The 22500-nt window shown below is 37.1% G+C and overlaps 1 protein-coding gene across 1 annotated transcript in view; it reads left to right on the plus strand.

Annotated features, from left to right (window-relative positions):
• Positions 1 to 11847, plus strand: part of LOC115224654 (fibulin-1-like) — a 16330-nt gene extending 4483 nt beyond the window's left edge. The window contains exons 3-7 of the mRNA XM_036513629.1: positions 5405 to 5521; positions 6158 to 6280; positions 8970 to 9086; positions 9854 to 9970; positions 11137 to 11847. Coding sequence (XP_036369522.1) covers positions 5405 to 5521; positions 6158 to 6280; positions 8970 to 9086; positions 9854 to 9970; positions 11137 to 11369 — 707 coding nt within the window. The 3' untranslated portion in view covers positions 11370 to 11847. The remainder of the gene's footprint in view (positions 1 to 5404; positions 5522 to 6157; positions 6281 to 8969; positions 9087 to 9853; positions 9971 to 11136) is intronic.
• The last annotated feature ends 10653 nt before the right edge of the window (positions 11848 to 22500 follow it).

A 22500-nucleotide genomic window follows, 5' to 3' on the forward strand; every position in this document is an offset into this window, starting at 1 on the left:
CAATGGTTAATGGCCTCTGGCTTAAAATCTGAAACAGAAGGGTTTCTCATAGCAGCTCAAGATCAATGCCTACCAACAAGAAACTACCAGGCCAACATATTAAAGAACGGCAGTAGCCCAACATGTCGTGTATGCCGACAACAAAATGAAACCATTGATCATGTTGTCTCCAAATGCAGTCGTCTAGCGCCTACAGAGTATCTCAACAGGCATTATAGAGCTGCACAATATATTCACTGGGTAATTTACAAAAACCTGGATTTGCCCCATGAAAAAAACTGGTGGGAGCACAAACCACCTCCAGTGCTTGAAAATGACCATATCTCACTCCTCTGGAACTTCACCATTCAAATTGACAGAAAGATAGATGCAAATAGGCCAGACATCATATTGAAAGACTTCAGACAAAGAACATGCCTCCTCGTTGTAATGACTGTTAAAATCGATATAAACGTATCTGTCAAGACCTACCAAAAACTGAGCAAATATAAAGATCTTGTAATGTGTAAGATCATGTAATCAGCAAAATGTGGAAGCTGAAGACTAAAACAATACCTGTTGTCATAGGTGCCCTGGGAATGACAGCAAAAGGGGCTGATTGCTACCTAACTCAGATACCAGGAAGCCCCAAAATGGCAGAAATTCAAATGATAGTACTCATGGGAACTGCTCATATCCTACGCAAAATACTTTCTATGTAATCTCAAGTTTTAAAACAAACATAATTTTTGTTCGTTTTTAGACATTCACTAGTACAACACTAAATACAAAACCAAATATATGACACACTAGGCATAACAACAACATGAACTTCCAACCTGTTGTCTCTTGAGGTCTCTGGGTGAGACTTGGAGCCAACTTGTACAAATGTAAAACAAAAGTCAAACATAGAATAATAATAATAATAATAATAATAATAATAATAATAATAATAATAATAATAATAATAATAATAATAATACTCTATGAATAAATGGCAAACAGTCCTACACCTCCAAACAAAAGAGGGACTCATGAAAACCAAAGACATCCCCATTAGAAGAGGAATATTCCAGGGAGACACGCTCTCTCCACTCCTTTTCTGCTTGGCACTGTCACCTCTATCTGATATGCTAAATAGAACTGATGCGGATATAAATGTTACGGCAAAACGATCAGCCACCTTTCATATGGATGACCTAAAACTATACGCTGCAAATGACAAACAGCTGGAAACACTATTAAAGACAGTTCATGGATTTACCAAAGAAATAGATATGAAATTTGGATTAGAAAAATGCGCCAAAGTAACCATGAAAAGAGGAAAACTAGTTAAGAGTAACAACATCACACTAGATAAAACCAATGAAATAAAAGAATTAGACCAAAGCCAAACTTACAAATACTTAGGAATCCATGAACTAGATAAGACACAACACACACAAATGAAAGAGAAAATAAAAAAAGAATATTATAGACGAGTTAGATCAATACTAAAAACAGAGCTCAATGCTAAAACAAGATAATAGGTATCAACACTTTAGCTGTCCCAGTTATAAGTTACAGCTACAATATCCTTAACTGGACACGAAATGAACTGTCCAAAATAGATAGGAAAACAAGAAAAATACTGACAGGATCTAGGATGCATCACCCAAAATCTGACATAGAAAGACTATATATACAACGTATAGAAGGTGGTAGAGGCCTTATACAGCTGGAAAACTACTATAAAATAACCACCATAGGACTGCAAAAATACCTACTTCAGAAGGAAGGAAAACTGATCCAGATAGCGGCAAAACACGAGCAAAACAAAAAACTGTTCTCAGTACTTAAGGAAGCTGAGAAATACAAACAAGAAATCATACCACCTAATAAACACAAAGAAGAAGAAGAAGATGATGAAGAAACAACAAAAGCTATAAAACAAATGAAATCCAAACTAAAAATAGAACAGCAACGATCCATGATAAAACGATGGCAAGAAAAACCCCTTCATGGTAAATACTACACTAAACTAAACGCAAAAGAAATAGACAAAGAAAAATCCCAGGAATGGTTGAGAAGCTCAGGACTCAAAGCAGAAACAGAGGGATTTTTAATTGCAGCACAAGACCAAAGCCTCCCCACCAGAAATTACCAAAAACATGTAATGAAAAGAAATATTACAAGTAACTGCAGAATATGTGGAGATGGACAAGAAACAATAAATCATATTATCTCTAGCTGCCCAGTCCTGGCTAAGAAGGAATATATTCACAGACATGACAGAGTTGGAACCTACATACATTGGAAGCTATGCCAACATTATGGAATAACAACAGAAAAAAGATGGTATAGGCACACACCAGAAAAGGTCACAGAAAACGAGAAAGCAACCATACTCTGGGATATGCCGATACACACAGATAGAGAAATTAAGGCCAACAGACCAGATATAGTTGTCAGAGATCATGAAGAAAAAAATGCTTTCTAATTGATGTATCAATACCGGCAGATGACAACGTGTCTCTAAAAGAAATGGAGAAACTCTCAAAATACAAAGACCTGGAAATAGAGGTAACTAGAATGTGGAACCTGAAAACAGAAACAATTCCTATCATAGTAGGTGCATTAGGCATGATAAAAAATATTCAGACAAATACATAACAAAAACACCAGGACTTACAAACACATATAACATACAGAAAATTGCACTACTAGGCACTGCACACATCCTACGCAGAACACTTTCCATACAATAACCATCAGAGCATCACAACAAATCACAGCACATACCCAAGGCACACAGAGCTGCGCTTGGTAGTGAAGTGAAAGCACGCTATAAAAATAAAACTACTAATAATATAATAATAATAATAATAATAATATAATAATAATAATAATAATAATAGTAATAATAATAATAATAATAAATAATAATAATAATAATAATAATAATATATAATAATAATAATAATAATATAATAATAATAATAATAATAATAATATACTGAATAATAATAATATAATAATAAGCTAGTTCAGCTGCTCAATGGAATTATGAGAGACCCAAAGAAAACACCCGAATGGTTAGCAAGTGGTATTACTTACCTACTCCCAAAGAATAACGAAACCAACCTTCCAAAAAACTATCGGCCTATAACCTGTCTATCCACCACGTATAAAATCCTAACATCTATCCTGGCGGAGAAAACATATGAATTCATGGAGATGCACGATATTTCCCCATTGAACAAAAAGGGTGCCGCCAAAGCTCATACGGATGCAAAGATCAACTGCTAATCAATCGTATGATCCTTGAGAACTGTCACAACAAGCGCAGAAATCTCAGCTCCGCATGGATTGACTATAAAAAGGCCTTCTACAGTATACCGCATCCATGGATCTTGAGATCGCTGGACATCTTCAAAATTTCCCCTGTGATTTCAAGCTTCCTGAAGCACAATATGTCGTTGTGGAATACGAATCTCCAATTATACCACTCTAATGGAGTACTTGCCTCAGAAAATATAAACATCAACTGTGGAATTTTTCAAGGTGACTCACTTTCACCTTTAATATTCTGCATAGCCCTAATACCCCTTACAAGTGAATTAAACAGAATAGGGTATGGGTATAAAATTGCCAATAAAAAATAAGCCATCTATTTTATATGGATGACTTAAAACTCTATGGTAAAGACAATAATGAACTTGAAGGCCTATTGCGCACTGTGAAAGCATTCAGCGATGACATCGGGATGGAGTTTGGGCTTGAGAAGTGTGCCAAGGCCACTTTCCAGAAAGGGAAAGTGAAGACCACAAATTCAGTCGTGTTAGATGTTGACACAGTCATAAGAGAGCTTGAGCAAGAACAAACATACAAATATTTAGGGATAAATGAAGGCTCTGGTATTCAGCATGCAAGCATGAAAGAGAAGATCAGGAAGGAATGTTATAGGAGAGTTCGTGCAGTCCTGAAATTTGAACTAAATGCACGTAACAAGGTGTTAGCTATAAATTCCTTAGCAGTTCCAGTTGTTACTTATAGCTACAATGTGTTGAACTGGAATATGAGTGAAGTAAAGAATATAGATAGGAAAATACGCAAGCTGCTGAGTTGTAATAGGATGCACCACCCAAGGCAGACGTAGATCGCCTTTACCTTCCCAGAGCCCAAGGAGGTCGAGGCCTGATCCAATTTGAACTAGCTTACAAAACAACCACAATTGGACTGGCCAAATATCTTGAAATAACGAATGACTGGATGCTAAAGCTCGTGGAAAATCACGAGAGACGAAAGAAGCTTCATTCTATCATAAAGGAAAGCAAAAAATTTGCTATTGATCTCGTGCAAGATACCCAAACTGAACAACACGAGGGAAGGACGGCAACTATTGTTGCAAAGAAGGTGAAAATAATGGCAACGAAAAAAGCGCACGAGCAATTGGCTGATAGGTGGGAGGAGAAACCTCTGCACGGCAAATATGTGGCCCGCAGCAAACAAGCTGATGTTGACCAGAAGCAAACCCATCAGTGGCTACGGAGCTCAGGGCTAAAAGCAGAGAGCGAAGGTTTCATTCTGGCTGCTCAAGATCAAAGCCTATTAACCCGGAACTACCAGGCCAATGTGATGAAAAATGGAGCAGACCCAAAATGCCGATTCTGCAACGACATGATTGAAACAGTGGACCACCTAATCTCAGGATGTAAAGTCTTAGCACCAGTGGAGTATAAATTAAGACATGACAGAGTTGGCCAATATCTACACTGGCTAATAAGTCGGCATTACAATATCAAAACTGCCGACAAGTGGTATAATCACCACCCTGAAGCTGTAACTGAAGGAGAAAATGTAACGATTCTGTGGGACTTTCCAGTACATACAGACCGAACCATCAAGGCCAATAAACCAGATATTGTTGTGAAAGACCAAAACAATAAAGTTTGCTTATTGATCGACATGAGCATCCCCTATGATCATAATATCTCGGCGAAAGAGTTTGACAAGCTCAGAAAATATAAAGACCTGCTCATTGAAATTGAGAAAATGTGGCATCTCAAGGCGGTTATAATACCAGTGATCGTAGGAGCACTAGGAATGATCAAGAAGGGAACCGAAAATTATATGAGAATGAACCCTGGCTTACCATCCCTGCAAGAAGTGCAAAAGATTGTCTTAACTGGTACATCACACGTATTGAGAAGAGCATTGTCGATGTGAGAACTATTACTACCCATGTATTTTAATTTAACTTAAAAAAAAAATGAACGAACTAGTGAGTTTAGTTTAATGGCCTACCAATGTATACTATGAGTTTCTTTGCCCTAGGAGTCGGGAAGACACTCGGCATGAAATAGAAGCAAATTTGAAAGAAAAAAAAATAATGATGTATCTATTTTCTAAACATGCGACAATTGTTTCTTCTTTTATTTTCTAGATGTAAATGAGTGCAGACGGAATCCGTGTGGTAAATACGGGAAATGCCGCAACACAATAGGGTCCTACAAATGTTATTGTAGTCGAGGGTTTAAATGGAACGGGAGAACATGTATTGGTAAGTACATCCTAAATAGACAACAACACACGCACATGTTTTATTGGTTTCAAGTTCTAATAATAATGATGATGATGATGATGATGATAGTAATAATAATAATAATAATGATGATGATGATAATAATAATAATATTAGTAATAATAATAATGATAATAATAATAATAATGATAATAATAATAGTAATGATAATAATAATGATAATAAAAATAATAATACTAATAATAATGATAATAATAATGATAATGCTAATAATAATGATAATGGTAATAATAATAATAATAATAATGATAATAATAATAATAATGATAATAATAATAATAATGATAATAATAATGATAATAATAATAATAATAATGATAATGATGATGATGATAATGATAATAATAATAATTATGATGATGATAATGATGATGATGATGATAATAATAATAATGACGATGATGATGATGATGATGATAATAAAATAATAATGATAATAATAATAATAATAATAATAATAATAATAATAATAATAATAATAATAATAATAATAATAATAATAATAATAATAATGATTATGATAATGATAATAATAATGATGATGATGATAATAATAATGATTTTCATTTGATATTGCAATACATATATTTTCAGACATCAACGAGTGTAGACGTGGGAGAGTCTGTGGTCGTTATGCAAGATGTTACAACACACCTGGTTCCTACTATTGCAAGTGCTACAACTCGGGCTACAAGAAGATCGGACGGAAATGTGTAGGTAAGTAGAAGGTAACAATAACGATCGCAATATTACAAGTATATATATATATATATATATATATATATATATATATATATATATATATATATATATATATATATATATATGCGTGTGTGTGTGTGTGTGTATGTATATGTATATGTATGGATGTTTGTATGCATATATCTACTTAATATCTAGCCGATATCAAAGTAATAATGATAATGATAATGAAAACATCAACAACAATAACAATGATAATAATAAAAATAATAATAATAATAATAATAATAATAATAATAATAATAATAATAATAATATGGAAGTTATGCCAACATTATGGAATAACAACAGAAAAAAGATGGTATAGGCACACACCAGAAAAGGTGACAGAAAACGAGAAAGCAACCATACTCTGGGATATGCCGATACACACAGATAGAGAAATTAAGGCCAACAGGCCAGATACAGTTGTCAGAGATCATGAAGAAAAATAAATGCTTTCTAATTGAGGTATCAATACCGGCTGATGACAACGTGTCTCTAAAAGAAATGGAGAAACTCTCAAAATACAAAGACCTGGAAATAGAGGTAACCAGAATGTGGAATCTGAAAACAGAAACAATTCCTATCATAGTAGGTGCATTAGGCATGATAAAAAAATATTCAGACAAATACATAACAAAAACACCAGGACTTACAAACACATATAACATACAGAAAATTGCACTACTAGGCACTGCACACATCCTACGCAGAACACTTTCCATACAATAACCATCAGAGCATCACAACAAATCACAGCACATACCCAAGACACACAGAGCTGCGCTTGGTAGTGAAGTGAAAGCACGCTATAAAAATAAAACTACTGAATAATAATAATAATAATAGTAATAATAATAATAATAATAATAATAATAATAATAATAATAATAATAATAATAATAATAATAATATAGAAACTTAACAAATATAAAGATCTTGAAATAGAAATCAGCAAAATGTGGAACCTGAAGACTAAAACAATACCTGTTGTCATAGGTGCCCTGGGAATGACAACAAAAGGGGCTGATTGCTACCTAACTCAGATACCAGGAAACCCCAAAATGGCAGAAATTCAAAAGATAGTGCTCATGGGAACTGCTCATATCCTATGCAAAATACTTTCTATGTAATTTCAAGTTTTAAAACAAGCATAATTTTCGTATGGTTTTTTAGACATTCACTAGTACAACACTAAATACAAAACCAAATATATGGCACACTAGGAATAACAACAACATGAACTTCCAACTTGTTGTCTCTTGAGACTTGGAGCCAGCTTGTGCAAATTTAAAGCAAAAGTCAAACATAGAATAATAATATAATAATAATAATAATAACAGCAGTAATAATAATATAATAATAATAATAATGATGATGATGATGATGGTAATAATCGTTTCAAATTTTAACACACGAGCAGCATTTTGGTGGCGGCGATGAGTCGATTGCATGGACTCCAATGTTTCACTGGCACTTAAGTCCTTGATCCCGAAAGATGAAAAGCAAAGTTGACCTCGGTGGAATTTGAACGCAGAACGTAGCGACGGATGAAATACTGCTAAGTATTTTGCCCGGCGCGCTAATGATTCTGCCAACTCATTGCCTTAATAATAATAATCCTTTCTACTAAAGGCACAAAGCGTGAAATTTGTGGAGAGGGGACTAGTCGATTACATCGACCCCGGTGTTTCACTGGTACTTCATTTATCGACCTCGAAAGCGTGAATAGCAATGTCGAACTCGGCGGAATTTGAACTCAGAACGTTAAAGACGGCCGAAATGCTGCTAATCTTATCGCCCACCACGGTAATGAATCTGTCAGCTCGCAGAACAATAATGATAATCATTGTTATTCTAATAATAATAATACTTGGAATAATAATTTGACATCCACGTCCGATGCTGGCATGTGTTGGATGGCGGGACAGGATCCGAAGAGTTTGAAGATTGCATCGTTCTGCCATCTTTGCTTTGCTATTGTTTCTATGGATTAATGCCCTTCCTAATGCCAACCACTTCGCTGCATGTACTGGGCGCTTGTCGTGGCCTCAACGCTAGTGTGGCCGCCGTGCATTTTACACGACTAAGATCCTCTTCGACGGACGGTGGGAAAGAGGTCGGGTTTAAATTAAAGGTTTAAATATAGCAGAAGGGGCTAGAATAGAAAAAGTTTCCGTCAGTAGAGGCGCAATATGGCTTGTCACGTTTTGCAATAGATTTAGGAACGATCTTTTAGGTCTTGAGATAGAGAGAGAGGGAGAGAGAGAGAGAGGGAGAGAGAGAGGGAGAGAGAGAGAGAGAGAGAGGAGAGAGAGAGAGAGAGAGAGAGAAATAAAATAGTGGTGACGTATCGCCCCTAATGTCCGAGGTGAAAAATTTGTGAACGGGGACAGGAGAAAAGGAAGAATGCGTGTAGTGATTGTAAGGGTGTGTATGAGAGAGTCAGAGATGTTTGGAGACAGGGATGAAGTGGAGATAATATGATGAGGGAAGATGTGTGTGATAATATGGAGAAAAATCAGAATGGCTGGGTAACCAGCTTAGAAATTGTGTATTTTTTTAGGGTATAGTAACTTGTGGATAACAACACCAATAGCAAAAGCAACAAAAATAATAGTTCCTTATTTATATGTACAATATTTCTTTTTTCAAATTTTAGACATCAATGAATGTAAAAACAACCCTTGTCCTTCTGATGCCAAATGTTACAACTACCCAGGGTCTTACCGTTGTGCATGTAAACGAGGTTACCAATTTGTAAATGGAAAATGTGTTGGTAAGTAAATATAAACTACAAAAATAAACATAAAAATTCACAGGCGTAGGAGTGGCTGTGTGGTAAGTAGCTTGCTTACCAGCCACATGGTTCCGGGTTCAGTCCCACTGCGTGGCACCTTGGGCAAGTATCTTCTACTATAGCCTCGGGCCGACCAAAGCCTTGTGAGTGGATTTGGTAGACGGAAACTGAAAGAAGCCCGTCGTATATATGTATATATATATATATGTATGTTTGTATGTGTGTGTGTGTGTGTGTGTTTGTGTGTCTGTGCTTGTCTCCCCAACATCGCTTGACAACCGATGCTGGTGCGTTTATGTCACCGTAACTTAACGATTCAGCAAAAGAGACCGATAGAATAAGTACTAGGCTTACAAAGAATAATCCTGGCGTCGATTTCTTCGACTAAAGGCGGTGCTCCAGCATGGCCACAGTCAAATGACTGAAACAAATAAAAGAGTAAAAGAATAACTTGTGTTGGTTATTTAGCACAAGTTTCGTAATGATCCTGTATATCTAATGTATTTGGTTATTCAACCGAATAACTAATTAGGCAATTAAGCGAAATACCATACTTCACACCTAGACATACACTAGTTAATTGTATGCGGTGTAGTGTGACAGTGTGGACGTTTTGTATATCAGGGAACACAGTCGGAAATTGTATGCAGTACAGCGTAATGGTGTTGATATGTTATACATAAAACGAAACATTGGTTCCTTCCTGCTTTTGTGTTTAAATAACATTTATTTATTTGTTTTAACAGATTACAACGAGTGCAAATATAGAGGAAGATGTGAGCACATCTGTCTCAACACTCCCGGATCCTTCTATTGCCGCTGTAGAAAGGGTTTTGAATTATATAAGAAACGTTATTGCGTGGGTAAGTTCATCATTTCTATATAGGGTGTCCACAAAGTCTTGGTACATGGAGTAAATAAAATTATAACATAAAGAATTAAATTTAAGAAATAATAATTTCTTAAAGTATGTGTTAATCCCCATGTGGGTACAAGGAGTAAATAAAATTATAATATAAAGAATTAAATTTAAGAAATAATAATTTCTTAAAGTATGTGTTAATCCCCATGTACCCAGACATTGTGGACACCCTGTATAATATTCTACGCAACACGCGCGCGCGCCACACATTGTCTCTTCTATACATAATAGAACAATATCTACTATGTCCAGCCCCACATTACCACAAGGCCCTTTATATCATCCTTCTGACTTGTGGTTGTTTAATCTGATCTTAAAAGGTCCCTTCCTTTATACCTACATATTTTTGTACCTTCTTAGACACCTTCAGATTATTGGAGACAGCCAATAACTATTTCTCTATTACTTTAATTATTACGACAGCAAGTGACCTTACCTTAACATTAAAGCCTTCTTTTTTACTAGATTTGGCTACATTTATAAATCTTTTTGCGGTCCTCATTTAACATCTATAAGTGACGTAACTCCACAATTTTGTGAAGATATGTATAGATATTAAGGAACCCATTGCTCAGTATATCATCAAATGGAAAGTTTTAGAGAAGTGCTGAAATTTCTGAAAGTTAGTAGGAGCTGTAGACTCTGTATAACAGAAAAACGAAGAATAGTGAAGGAATCCCACAGCCCAGAAGAGGCATACCTAGGAAATAAAAATGACAGTTTTCTATTTTGACACAATCATTGAAGAAAATTACTATTTTTAAATCTCACAACGGGAGATATTCAGCGACAGTACTTTGTAGTAAAGATTGTTTGCCAACATAACATGGCAGTCCTGGTTTAGGTCTGCAATGTTATGTTCCCAGCTGGCTATACGACACGATCTGTGTCCTTATATTTTCGAACAAGGAGTTAAATTACAGCAACATTCGTCCTAAACCAGGACTGCCATGTTATGTTGACAAACAATCTTTACTACCATCAATGTAATTATATAATTGTATGGCTTTCTAGGTACTCCATAGACATAGGGGTCGGTTATTTTCCATCTTCGTATTGTTCCTTTTTATCTTTACTTATGTTTGTTTATTTCCTCCTTATTTTCAGACATCAACGAATGTAGGTGCAACAATGGTGGATGCCCTTTCCCTTACAGATGCGTTAACAAACCCGGGCACCACTACTGTGATTGCCCCTTCGGGTTTGGAGTTAGAGGGAAAATGTGTCACCTTTTGATACCTCAAAAGCAACTGAACTTCACTCTCCCCAATAACCAAAAAACCTTACCAAGAATTAATCTGCCAGAACAAAACTCAACTTTGGCGCCATCTGAAGGTTAAGTCAGAAGCAAGGCAAGGTGGTCATAAATGGAATACCTACCATTTGTCTTTTCGATGATTTTCCCTCGATCGAAACTTATATGGAATCTAAACAACATCGACATGAAAAAATAATCGACCGTTACTCTCTACTGTATTATACATTAAAAACCATACTCCTACTCAAATAGTTTAAACCCACACTACATGGTAATAAAATAATTAGCATCGAATTAAACAAAACATTGAAAGTATAATCGCCGACCAATATCAAACGTTTCGCGTGGAACTTCTTTGTGGGGTAACCTCCATGGCAAGTCATCTTTTTAGGTGACTTCCATATGACATAGGACATCTCTTACATGACCACCACATCAAGTCATCATCAGTTAAGGACACGTGATGACAATTATACTATATCATCGTTGCGTATGTTTCGAGTTTTTTTTATAAATTCTGTAATTTCAATTAGTTAGTTAAATAAATGACCATTGCACTTGTTTATCTGTCTCTTAATGTAGCAACTGTGAAGAGTAATCCCTACCGTACGTAAATATGTGTGTATATGTGTGTTTGTGTGTGTCTGTGTGTGTAATAACATTAATTGACGAGGGAATAAGCAATAATATAATGATCTTTAATTGGCTTGTAGCTGTTTCTGCTATTAGATGCAAAGCACTCACAGTTGTGTGTTTGTGTATGTATGGCTGATTAGAATTTAGAACATGTTTTTTCTGTTTTGTGTGGAGAATGGGATTTCGCTTGTCAGACGGCGGTTCATTTGCTGTTAAACATCCGCTGCATGGAGCACTGGGCGTGACGTGGCCGACGATACACAGACATGCGCTGAGGTTTCTTTGACTGCGGGCAGGTGTGGTTACCGTTTGTCAGATTTAGTTTACACAGCTTGTGCCTTGAACTGAAATGTATTCATTGACAAATCGTGGACTGAATTAGAACGTCTGTTACCTAGCTGACATCAGGGATCAGTCGATTGATGCGATGGGGAAATTTTGTATTTCTGTGTTCTGTAGAGATTTGGTGACCACCAAGAGCAAGAGCGTCCTCGAAGGTACTCTGGGCGTCGACGAAAATCAACCAGCTGTTTTCACCACGACGTCTTTCAGTCCTAGGCGTATGGATAATTTCAGAAATGCTTAGCCAGGCAGTGTTAACAGAGATTATTGTCTTTTGGGGGATAAACTGTACAGGCACGGAAGTAGTCGGGCTTGCCCGAGATGCGTGAGGACTCGGGGAGCCATCCTGCGCGCATTTGTCAATGCACAAGCATTGCTGGCTGGTGGAGTTAAGACCATTTCACTGCCTTTCATTAGTCGAGAAGGAGGCGTATGTTTCCTCTGCCGGGTGGCTATAGTGAAAGAGATTTTGTGGTGGACAAGTCTGAAAAGATTGAAGACAGACACTTTTCTTCCGTCAAGCTCTCATCGACCTTTTCTGATTCCATTTGAAAAGGAAGGTAAAAATTAAAAGGGACGAGGCGCCCCCACTCCAGTGTTACATCAAGGTAAAAAATTTGCGCCAGCCTTTAAATCGTCAATGTGTTGCCGTCCGTCATGAAGAAGTTTTGAATTCCTGCCATGGTGAGTCTATTGTCGTGAGAAAGAATCACTTCAAAACTTGGTGTTTATGAATTTTCTTTTACATCAAGTTCAAAATTTTGCGCCAGCCGTTAAACTGCCAGTACGTTGCTGTCCGTCGTTAAGAAGTTTTGAATGCCAGCCATGGTGAGTCTACTATCCTTAGATTCTATCCCTTCAAACTTTGGTTTCCAATATTTTTTTTTATTCACCTCGCAAGTTCGTCTGTCCCGAACGGTTTGCGGAAAGACACCACCTCTCACTTCAGTCAAACGCACATCGACTTTTTTCAAGATCTACTGGGAAAGGAAAGTGAGAGTGGAGAAGAGTTACTCTCTCTCTCTCTCTTTCTCTCTCTCTTCCTTCCTTCCTTCCTTTCTTTCTCTCTCTTTTCTCTCTCTCCATCTTTCTCTCTCTTCTTTCTCTTTCCCCCTCTGAATTTCTCACACGGAACGTGACTCTGGCAAAAATGGTTAGGAGAATTAGCCTACTTTATGCATGCACCTGTAGAATGGAGGAAAACAGTCGGTGAAGGGCTTGTAACCTCTTTTCTCTGGCTAACCCTTGAACTGTAGGATTCCTTGATTGTCGCTAGTGGGAGGCCATTCTGCATCATCGATGTGCTCACATATTTTCTATAGTTTTAATCGCATTTCTCTCCTCTCCCTTACTCTCATCTCTGATGTTAATCCCCGCACAAATTTTACTCCCTCCACTTCATATAACTCACATTTAATATTTCTGAGTTAGATAAAACTAATTCTTCTTCTTCTTCTCCTCCTCCTCTCCTCCTCCTCTTCTTCTTCTTCTTCTTCTTTTCTTCTTCTTCTTCTTCTTCTTCTTTTCTTCTTCTTCTTCTCCTCCTCCTCCTCTTCCTGCTGCTCCTGCTCCTGCTCCTTCTCCCCCTCCTCCTCCTCCTCCCCCTGCTGCTCCTGCTCCTGCTCCTTCTCCTGCTCATGCTCCTTATCCTCCTCCTCCTCCTTCTCCTTCTTCTTCTTCTTCTTCTTCTTCTTCTTCTTCTTCTTTCAATTTTGTTTCCATTTCTTGCTGAGTGTCTTCCCAACACCTAGGAGGCAAAGAAACTTACTCTATACATTGGTAAGACATTAAAATAAACACACCAGGTGCTTGAAAAAAAGGAAAGAAAGACAGAGTAAAGAAGGGAAAAATATGAAAAACTGAAAAACGAAAACTAATAAAATAAGTGGGAAAGGGAGATCACAGCGACAAAACTCTTCTGAATATGCCCGACTTACCAGTTAAGACAATTTTTTGCATTTCCTGCATGGATGGTAAGCCAAGGATCATCCTCCAATAATCTTCAGTCTTTGATCATTCCTAGTACCCCTCTCAATCACTGGTATTGTAACCGCCTTGAGATGCTACATTTTTTCAATTTCAACAGTTATATGTTCTGAGCTTGTAAAATTCTTTTGCCAAGATATTATGATCACAAGACATGCTCATGTCAATCAATAAACCAAATTTATTATTTCGATCTTTCATAACAATATCTGGTTTATTAGCCCTGATGGTTCTATCTGTGTGTACCTGAATGTCACAAAGAATCGTTACATTTTTTCCTTCAATTACAGCTTCAGGGAATTGCTTACACTATTTGTCAACAGTTTTAATTTTAAAATGCCGACATATTATCCAATGTAGACATAGACCAACTTTATCATGTATTGATTTATGCTCCATTGTTGCTTAGCTAGAGGTCTACTGCTTCAATCACAATGATGCAGAATCAGCTAAGATGAAGGTTTCGATCTCGTGCTTCTGGTCAACATCAGCTATTTTACTACGGGTTACATATTTGCCATGCTGACGTTTGTGCACCCTACTATAATGCGCTTTTTTTCTTTGCCATTGCTTTCACCTTCTTTGCAACAAAGGTTGCTGCACTTTCCTCATGCTGTTCAGCCATGCTGTTCCTCATGCATGAATTCAGTAGCAAATTTCTTGCTCTCCTTCATGACAGAATAAATCTCATTACGCCGCTTGTGATTTTCAACGAGCTTTAGCATCCGGTTGTTAGATGTTTCAAGGAGTGGCTGTGTGGTAAGTAGCTTGCTTACAAACCACATGGTTCCGGGTTCAGTCCCACTGCGTGGCATCTTGGGCAAGTGTCTTCTACTATAGCCTCGGGCCGACCAAAGCCTTGTGAGTGGATTTGGTAGACGGAAACTAAAAGAAGCCCGTCGTATATATGTATATATATATATATGCGTGTGTGTGTTTGTGTGTCTGCGTTTGTCCCATCCAACATCGCTTGACAACCGATGCTGGTGTGTTTATGTCCCCGTTACTTAGCGGTTCGGCAAAAGAGACCGATAGAATAAGTACTGAGCTTACAAAAGAATAAGTCCCGGGGTCGAGTTGCTCGATTAAAGGCGGTGCTCCAGCATGGCCGCAGTCAAATGACTGAAACAAGTAAAAGAGTGAAGAGTAAAAGAGTAATCCAGTTATGGTGGTTTCGCATCATCATCACCATTTTTAGGTAGATTATTCTGCACTTCTTGAGTTCAAATTCCATTCTATATCACAAAGGAATTACGCGTGTTTCATCTTTGTCATACAGCTTCAAATCATCCATGAAGAGGAGGTGGTTGATTGTTTGAGATTTTTTCCTTTAGTTGCTACCCCAGGTCAGGGGTATCATGCAGAGAACAAAATGCAACTTGATATGCTTTCACTCTGGAAAATCCCTCTTCTGATATCTAGGGTACCCAAGCTTTTTCAGTTCAATTTTCCGTCCCACCATACTTCTCTTCAGGAAACACGTTACATTCCTCTCAATACCAAACAGATCTAAGCACTCATGATACACGAATGTGGATTCATATCATAAGCTTTGCGATAGTCAATCCAGGCCATTCTCAGATTTGTTCTCCGTTTACAATCTTGCATTACCCTTTTGTTTATCTAGTTGCATCTCTTTCTACAGCCTTTTTGTTCCGGCTGTAGAATATCACCCTCGTCAAAAAATCTATTCAGTTCTTCTACAATTGATCCTGACAGTAACTTCTACATTAATGGGAGGTAGGAAATTGGTCTGTAATTGTCAGCAGCGTTTCCCTTTGATGAATCCTTCAGGTACAACACCGTTCGTCCTTTTCTCAACCAGCCCGGGATTTCTCCTCCATTGATCAAAAAAATTAAGTCGCCCTGCAATCAATTTATGGCAGCTACAGAACATGTTTATCCAAAATCCCTGTACACCATCAGATCTTGCTGCTTCCCAAATGCTTATCTTTTTACTCACATTTCTGATACTGTCTTCTGTGAGGTGGATAGCCTCTTGCTGGGGGATAAGAAGCTATTCTCTGAGGTTACAGAGCCATCAGCTGAAGTATTATGTTGTTCTTGCTTATTCCATATCTTACCCCAGAAAAGTCGACTTTCATCAGCATTAGAGACTAATCTTTCACGTTTTTTATCATCATTAATCTCTTGGTAAAATCTTTTTTGATCGGTTCTAAACAATATATTTTGCTAGTATTGCTTAATCTGTTATTCAGACCTAGTTAGATTTGATTTCTTTTGCATGTAGGTGCTGCTTCAGTTCTTTAATTACAATATTCAGGCCTTTTGTATCTACACCATGCTTCTTCTTAGCTATTTCGAATTTCCGTTCATTTTTAAGTTCTCCATTTCTTTTCTTGACAAGTATTGACCCTACACTGTTCAAACAGTTTATAACTTCAGAAATTCTCCTTTTCCACCACGGTTGTTTAATTCCACTTTAAATCCGTCACTGTTCTATTCTCAATCGTTCAAGGCTTAAATAGAGCCTTATTCAATGGTTAGCGCCTTCATTCACATTCAAATAAAAAGTGAATAAACTCTACGCTTTAATATGTATTATTATGAAGGTAACAATTTCGGAACGTAGTTTTTTCTAAATGGCAAACAAGCTGTCAAAGATCAAACGAAATCAGGATATAAATATATAAATACATAAAAATATAAATACATTGAAACTCCGATGTCTGGCAGCTGACTTGGCAGACACCCATAAAATTATTAACCATCTTACAAATAATAACTCTGAGCAACTTTTCAAACTCCACCTGTCTAACACCCGTGGACATGTTTACAAAGTCAGAAAACAGCACAGCTCCCAAGACTTTCGGAAACATTTTTTCATGCTAAGAGTTGCTGAAGCATGGAACAAACTGCCGGCATCAGTTGTAAGTTGTTGGAGCATCCATCAAAACTTCCATGCTTCCTGAGATTCGCCAACACTACACCTGATTTTCTCCCCTCCATACACACACAAGCATCTATCTGACTCATACACTGTTCGCTTCCCAGACATTTTTACATTAAGGTACATGTTTTTTACGCACTTTTGACAAGTTATGGTGCACCTGAGCACTGTATACAATAATTTCATTATTATTATTTTAAATATCTAAAATGAAGATTTATTCTTTTTTGATACATCATACTAGAGGTCTGCGATGTGACTCTTTAAATATTTTAAAGTCGAAGTAAAACCCTCACGGTATTGCGAGGGACAACCGCCAGGTCTCTTCCCGCGCATTATATACAGATACTACTCTGAGACGGGACCTGAATGATGATAAAAACACCCTTCTCACCGCACCAACTCGTAAAAAAGCCTCAAATGCCATAGATTGTAAAATATAATTTACCAACATATTACGGTATTTCAATGTCTTATTCCATTCGGTACGAATGTAATAACCCCAAACACTACCACAATTATGAGGTTGTGCAATGAAGCAAACGAGTTGCTGCCAAGGGTGCTCAACCCGAGGCATCAAGCTCCAACCCAAGAGCAAAAAGGGGGTAAACTGTGTCTCCATTTTATCGAATAGGGGTTGTTATTTCTCTAATTTATACTGTCATCTCTCTCCATCTCTCCAAACACGTGCAACTATGCATATTTACATGCAAGCATAGGTACCATATGTATATATATATATATCTATATCTATCTGACTAATCCAGAAACGGCGTTCTCAAGTAATCGATGTACGTGTGATCTTTCGTTGTTTTTCCCTCTATACCTACGTGAATTATTTTTGAGTATACATTGTCTGGGAGACTTTTCTTATAGTAGAGGAAATAGCTAAATTTTTGGGCTGCTATTTCTAAAAGTTCGGTGTGTGGTAAAGTAAATTTTTTTTACTGAACCCAAATTATATAACGTAATGTTATATATATATATATATAATATATATATATGACTATTCAGATTTTTTTAATATGCTAGGCCACTGGTTTAAATTGATATTAATCAAATTAATATTCAATTTTTACCTTATTATTTCAATTTATATATATAAATAAATAAATAAATAAATAAATAAATAATATATATATATATAAATGAATATATATATATAAATATATAAATAAATAAATGAATATATATATATATATATGTATGTATGTATGTATGTATGTATGTATGTATGTATGTATGTATGTATGTATACACATACATACAGAGGGTGCGATGGGTAAATTTTGCGCATGCACATTGTTTTTATCGACCGCACGGTATAGTAGGACCAGTTGGACACCGTCTGTAAGAAAATTTGCACCATGATGTAACTCACGATGCCAGAAATTTGGAAACGACATTCTGTACTACCTGGCATTCGCCCCGGAAGCTGCAATATGAACAAATGGTGAACACACAGAACAACCGTTGGCTTGCTGTGTCCCAGAACATGTACTGGAAGACCCTATGTCTGGCAACAGTATGCTGCACCATGCGACACATGCAGGAGAACCCAGTCATGGATGTCACACAATTTCCCGCGACCATATCACCCCTAACATCTGGCCACCTAACTCTCCACATTGCAACACCCTTGGTTATTATGTGTGAGACGCCGTCGAGCGAGAGACCAACAAAACTCCTTGTAACACCAAAGATGAATCTAAGGCAAGGATTATGGCAGCATTCACCAAGTTAAACAAAGAGACCGCCCAGAAAAGTTACAGGAGATTCTGAAGCTGTTTCGAGGCCGTGATTTATGTCAATGACGATTTAATTGAATAATTTTCCTCATTAATATTTCAAGATAATTTTATGTAATTTTGGTAAATATATTTGTTAAAATGAGATGTCAGTGTTATTTTCATTTTTGCGTAACTTAGACGGCAATATATTCACCTTACCCTGTATATATATATAATGTTGGTGCATAATTATTGCAGACTTTTTTCAATAAATCTTATTCAACAAAAACAATAACATCATTTAACAAAAACATCTTTAAATAATTATTCCGGAGCATATTCACCATCTACTTCAATTTCTGCTTGCCGTTTTGTTTAAACTGGCGTTTTGTTTAATAAAGTTTTTGAATAAAAGTTATTGAAAAAAGACACAATAATTATGCACCAACCTAATATATATATATATATTATATATATATATATATATAATATATATATATATATATATAATATATATATATATATATATTCAAAATATAAGAATGGCCATAATAGGACATTCGACTCACTAGAAAGAGCAGCCAAACGCAAACCGCTAATAGTTGTAATTCTGAAATTGAAAGAGAAATAAAATGTTTACCCTTTCATCTCTGGACTATGCATAGTTTCGGCAAACTTTAGTAAACAAATTAATTAAATTAAATTAAATTTATTTACAACTGGCGTGCCTCGTCAGCAGAGAAGCCAAGGACGAGCATATATCCACGAGGCGATGGTAGGGAAGTCTATATGCTATAAATTTTCAAAATCTACCGCAATCGCGCGGTCTTCTCAGCAGCAGATATAAACTGCTGATTTAATTTCGAAATTAGCCAAAAAATAATTAATTGATTAATATTAGGGTAGAAAAAATTCTAGAAAAAATTCTCCGCTACCAGCGGTCCAGTGAGAAAGAAAAGATAGTCAAAAACTATATAATATACATTCAATATACCGCGCGACTGCGGTAGATTTTGAAAATTTATAGCATATAGACTGGAGGCTTCCTTACCATTGCCTCGTGGATATATGCTCCTCCTTGGCTTCTCTGCTGACGAGGCACGCCAGTTGTTAATAAATTTAATTTAATTCAATTAATTTGTTTACTAAAGTTTGCCGAAACTATGCATAGTCCAGAGATGAAAAGGGAAACGTTTTTATTTCTCTTTCAATTTCAGAATTACAACTATTAGCGGTTTGAGTTTGGCTGCTCTTTCTAGTGAGTCGAATGTCCTATTATGGCCATTCCTTATATTTTTGAATGTATATTATATAGTCTTTGACTATCTTTTCTTTCTCACTGGACCGCTGGTAATTGCAATAATTCTTCCCTATTTAGGTACAAAATAGTAATTCTGAGTGGAATGGTAAGTCGATTACATTGACCCGGTGCTAAAGGGTAATTATGATATCGAAGCTGAAAATAGGAAAAGCAAAGTCGACCGCAGCGCAATTTGATTTCAGTACGTAAAGAGCCAGAAGTAACTACAGCTAAGCGGTTTGTTCGTCGCACTAATGATTCTGTTAGCTTTCTGCTTTGGCATTTGATTGCAATAACACGAACAGCAGAAGGGAGGTGATCAGTGCTGTTTGCTCCGTCAACAGACTATGTGGTCCGTCGGTCACTGTGTCGAGCGCAAGTTCAAACCATAGCCAACAGGTAATGAGGCTGACGGCGACGACGACGACGACGATGACGACGATGACACAGAGATCGAAGGGCGATATCAAAATAGAAAATAAGCAAAATTATTTGTGGTTAAAGATCTCAAGGGAGGTAAATCACACGGGAGAGTAAAGAGTATTTCCCCCTGAACCTATAAAACTACTTGGAATTGCATGAGACGGCTGTATAGGTTAGAAATAACAGTTACACCTCCCCCAAATCCATCAAATTGCTTTATTCAAGGAAGGACACATTTTAATACATTTTAAAAGCTACACCTTATACACTATACTTACATACAATCATGCATAAATACATACATATGTGTGTATGCATGTGTGTGCGTGTGTGTGCGTGTCTGTGTACGTGTGTGTATGTGTGTGTGTATGTGTACGTGTGTGTATGTGTGTGTGTGTATGTATACACATTTTTTACGGTACTTCTCGGTTACGTTGACGAGGGTTCCAGTTGATCCAATTAACAGAACAACCTGCTCGGGAAATTAACGTGTGAGTGGCTGAGTACTTCACAGACACGTGTACCCTTAACGTAGTACTCGGGGCGACTCAGCGTGACACAGAGTGTGACAAGGCTGGCCCTTTGCAAAAGAATGAGAGAAAGCTTTGGTGAAAGAGAACAGCAGGGTTCACCACCATCTCTTTCGTGAGCCTCGTGGAGCTTCAGGTGTTTTCGCTCAATAAACTCTCACAGCACCAGGAATCGAAACCGCGATCCTAAGACAGCGAGTTCGCTGTCCTAACCACTGAGCCACTGTACCACCAGTATATCTATCTATCTATCTATATATCTATCTATCTATCTATCTATCTATCTCTTAACTGATTGGAAGTGTTATCATGTACATTGTTTTGTCTTGGTATAAAAGATGGGCTACAGCAACTATTCTGCTCAACACCACAGATTTGCTTGTCAGTTGTTTGACCGTAACCAGTTGACCATGTCCCTTAGTGGCTGGCGGTATGTGCATCTCTGATCACGAGCAGAAGTAGTGGGGGAGCATCATAGCCGTGTGTTGAGAGGGATTGTTTGGGGTTTGAATAATTCACCTCTGGAAACATATGTGTTTCGTTCAACATCCTTAAACAACCCTTATTCAGGGACCTTTTGAGCGGAATAGATTACTCGACCTGAAGAAAATTCTAACTGGGCCCCCCCTGCATGGTCATATGCTGTTTATCTTGATATGAGATCACCATGTTGCGCAAATATGGTTGTGATGCATGTGCGTTGTGTACCCTTATCAGACGGGTAGTCATGATGGTTATACTGGGCTTCGTATATTTTACTCCAGTGTCACTTTGATGGCATCCACTGCTTTCTCACTCAATAATAATAATAATAATAATAATAATAATAATAATAATCCTTTTTGTTAAAGGCACAAGGCCAGCAATTTCGGGGAAACAGGTAAATATCAATTATATTGACACCAGTACTCAACTGGTACTTATTTTATCGACCCCGAAAGGACGAAAGATAAACGCGACTGACCGAATTTGAACTCAGAATGTAAAGACGGACGATGGAGGTATGAGATTTTTGTAGATGTTTTTGTAGAGCCACAGTAAAAGTCACGTGATATGAGCTTGGCACTCTCAAGAAAATTATTCACCGCTACCGTTTTGTAATTAACGAAGTAATTAGTATAATTATCAAATAATTAATTACTGACTGTGTGAGTATGTGTCAGTGTGTATGTATATATATGTTGCTATATTACAAGACTATAGGCACTCAAACTTACCACCGAAACCAATAATACTTCAGCGATTACCACCACGAGCCCCACCACCACCACCATCACCACCACCATCACCATCACCACAACCACCACCATCACTACCACCACCACCACAACAACCACCATCACCACCACCACCAC

The sequence above is a fragment of the Octopus sinensis genome, linkage group LG26, assembly GCF_006345805.1.
Source record: "Octopus sinensis linkage group LG26, ASM634580v1, whole genome shotgun sequence".
In the NCBI taxonomy this organism is placed as follows: domain Eukaryota; kingdom Metazoa; phylum Mollusca; class Cephalopoda; order Octopoda; family Octopodidae; genus Octopus; species Octopus sinensis.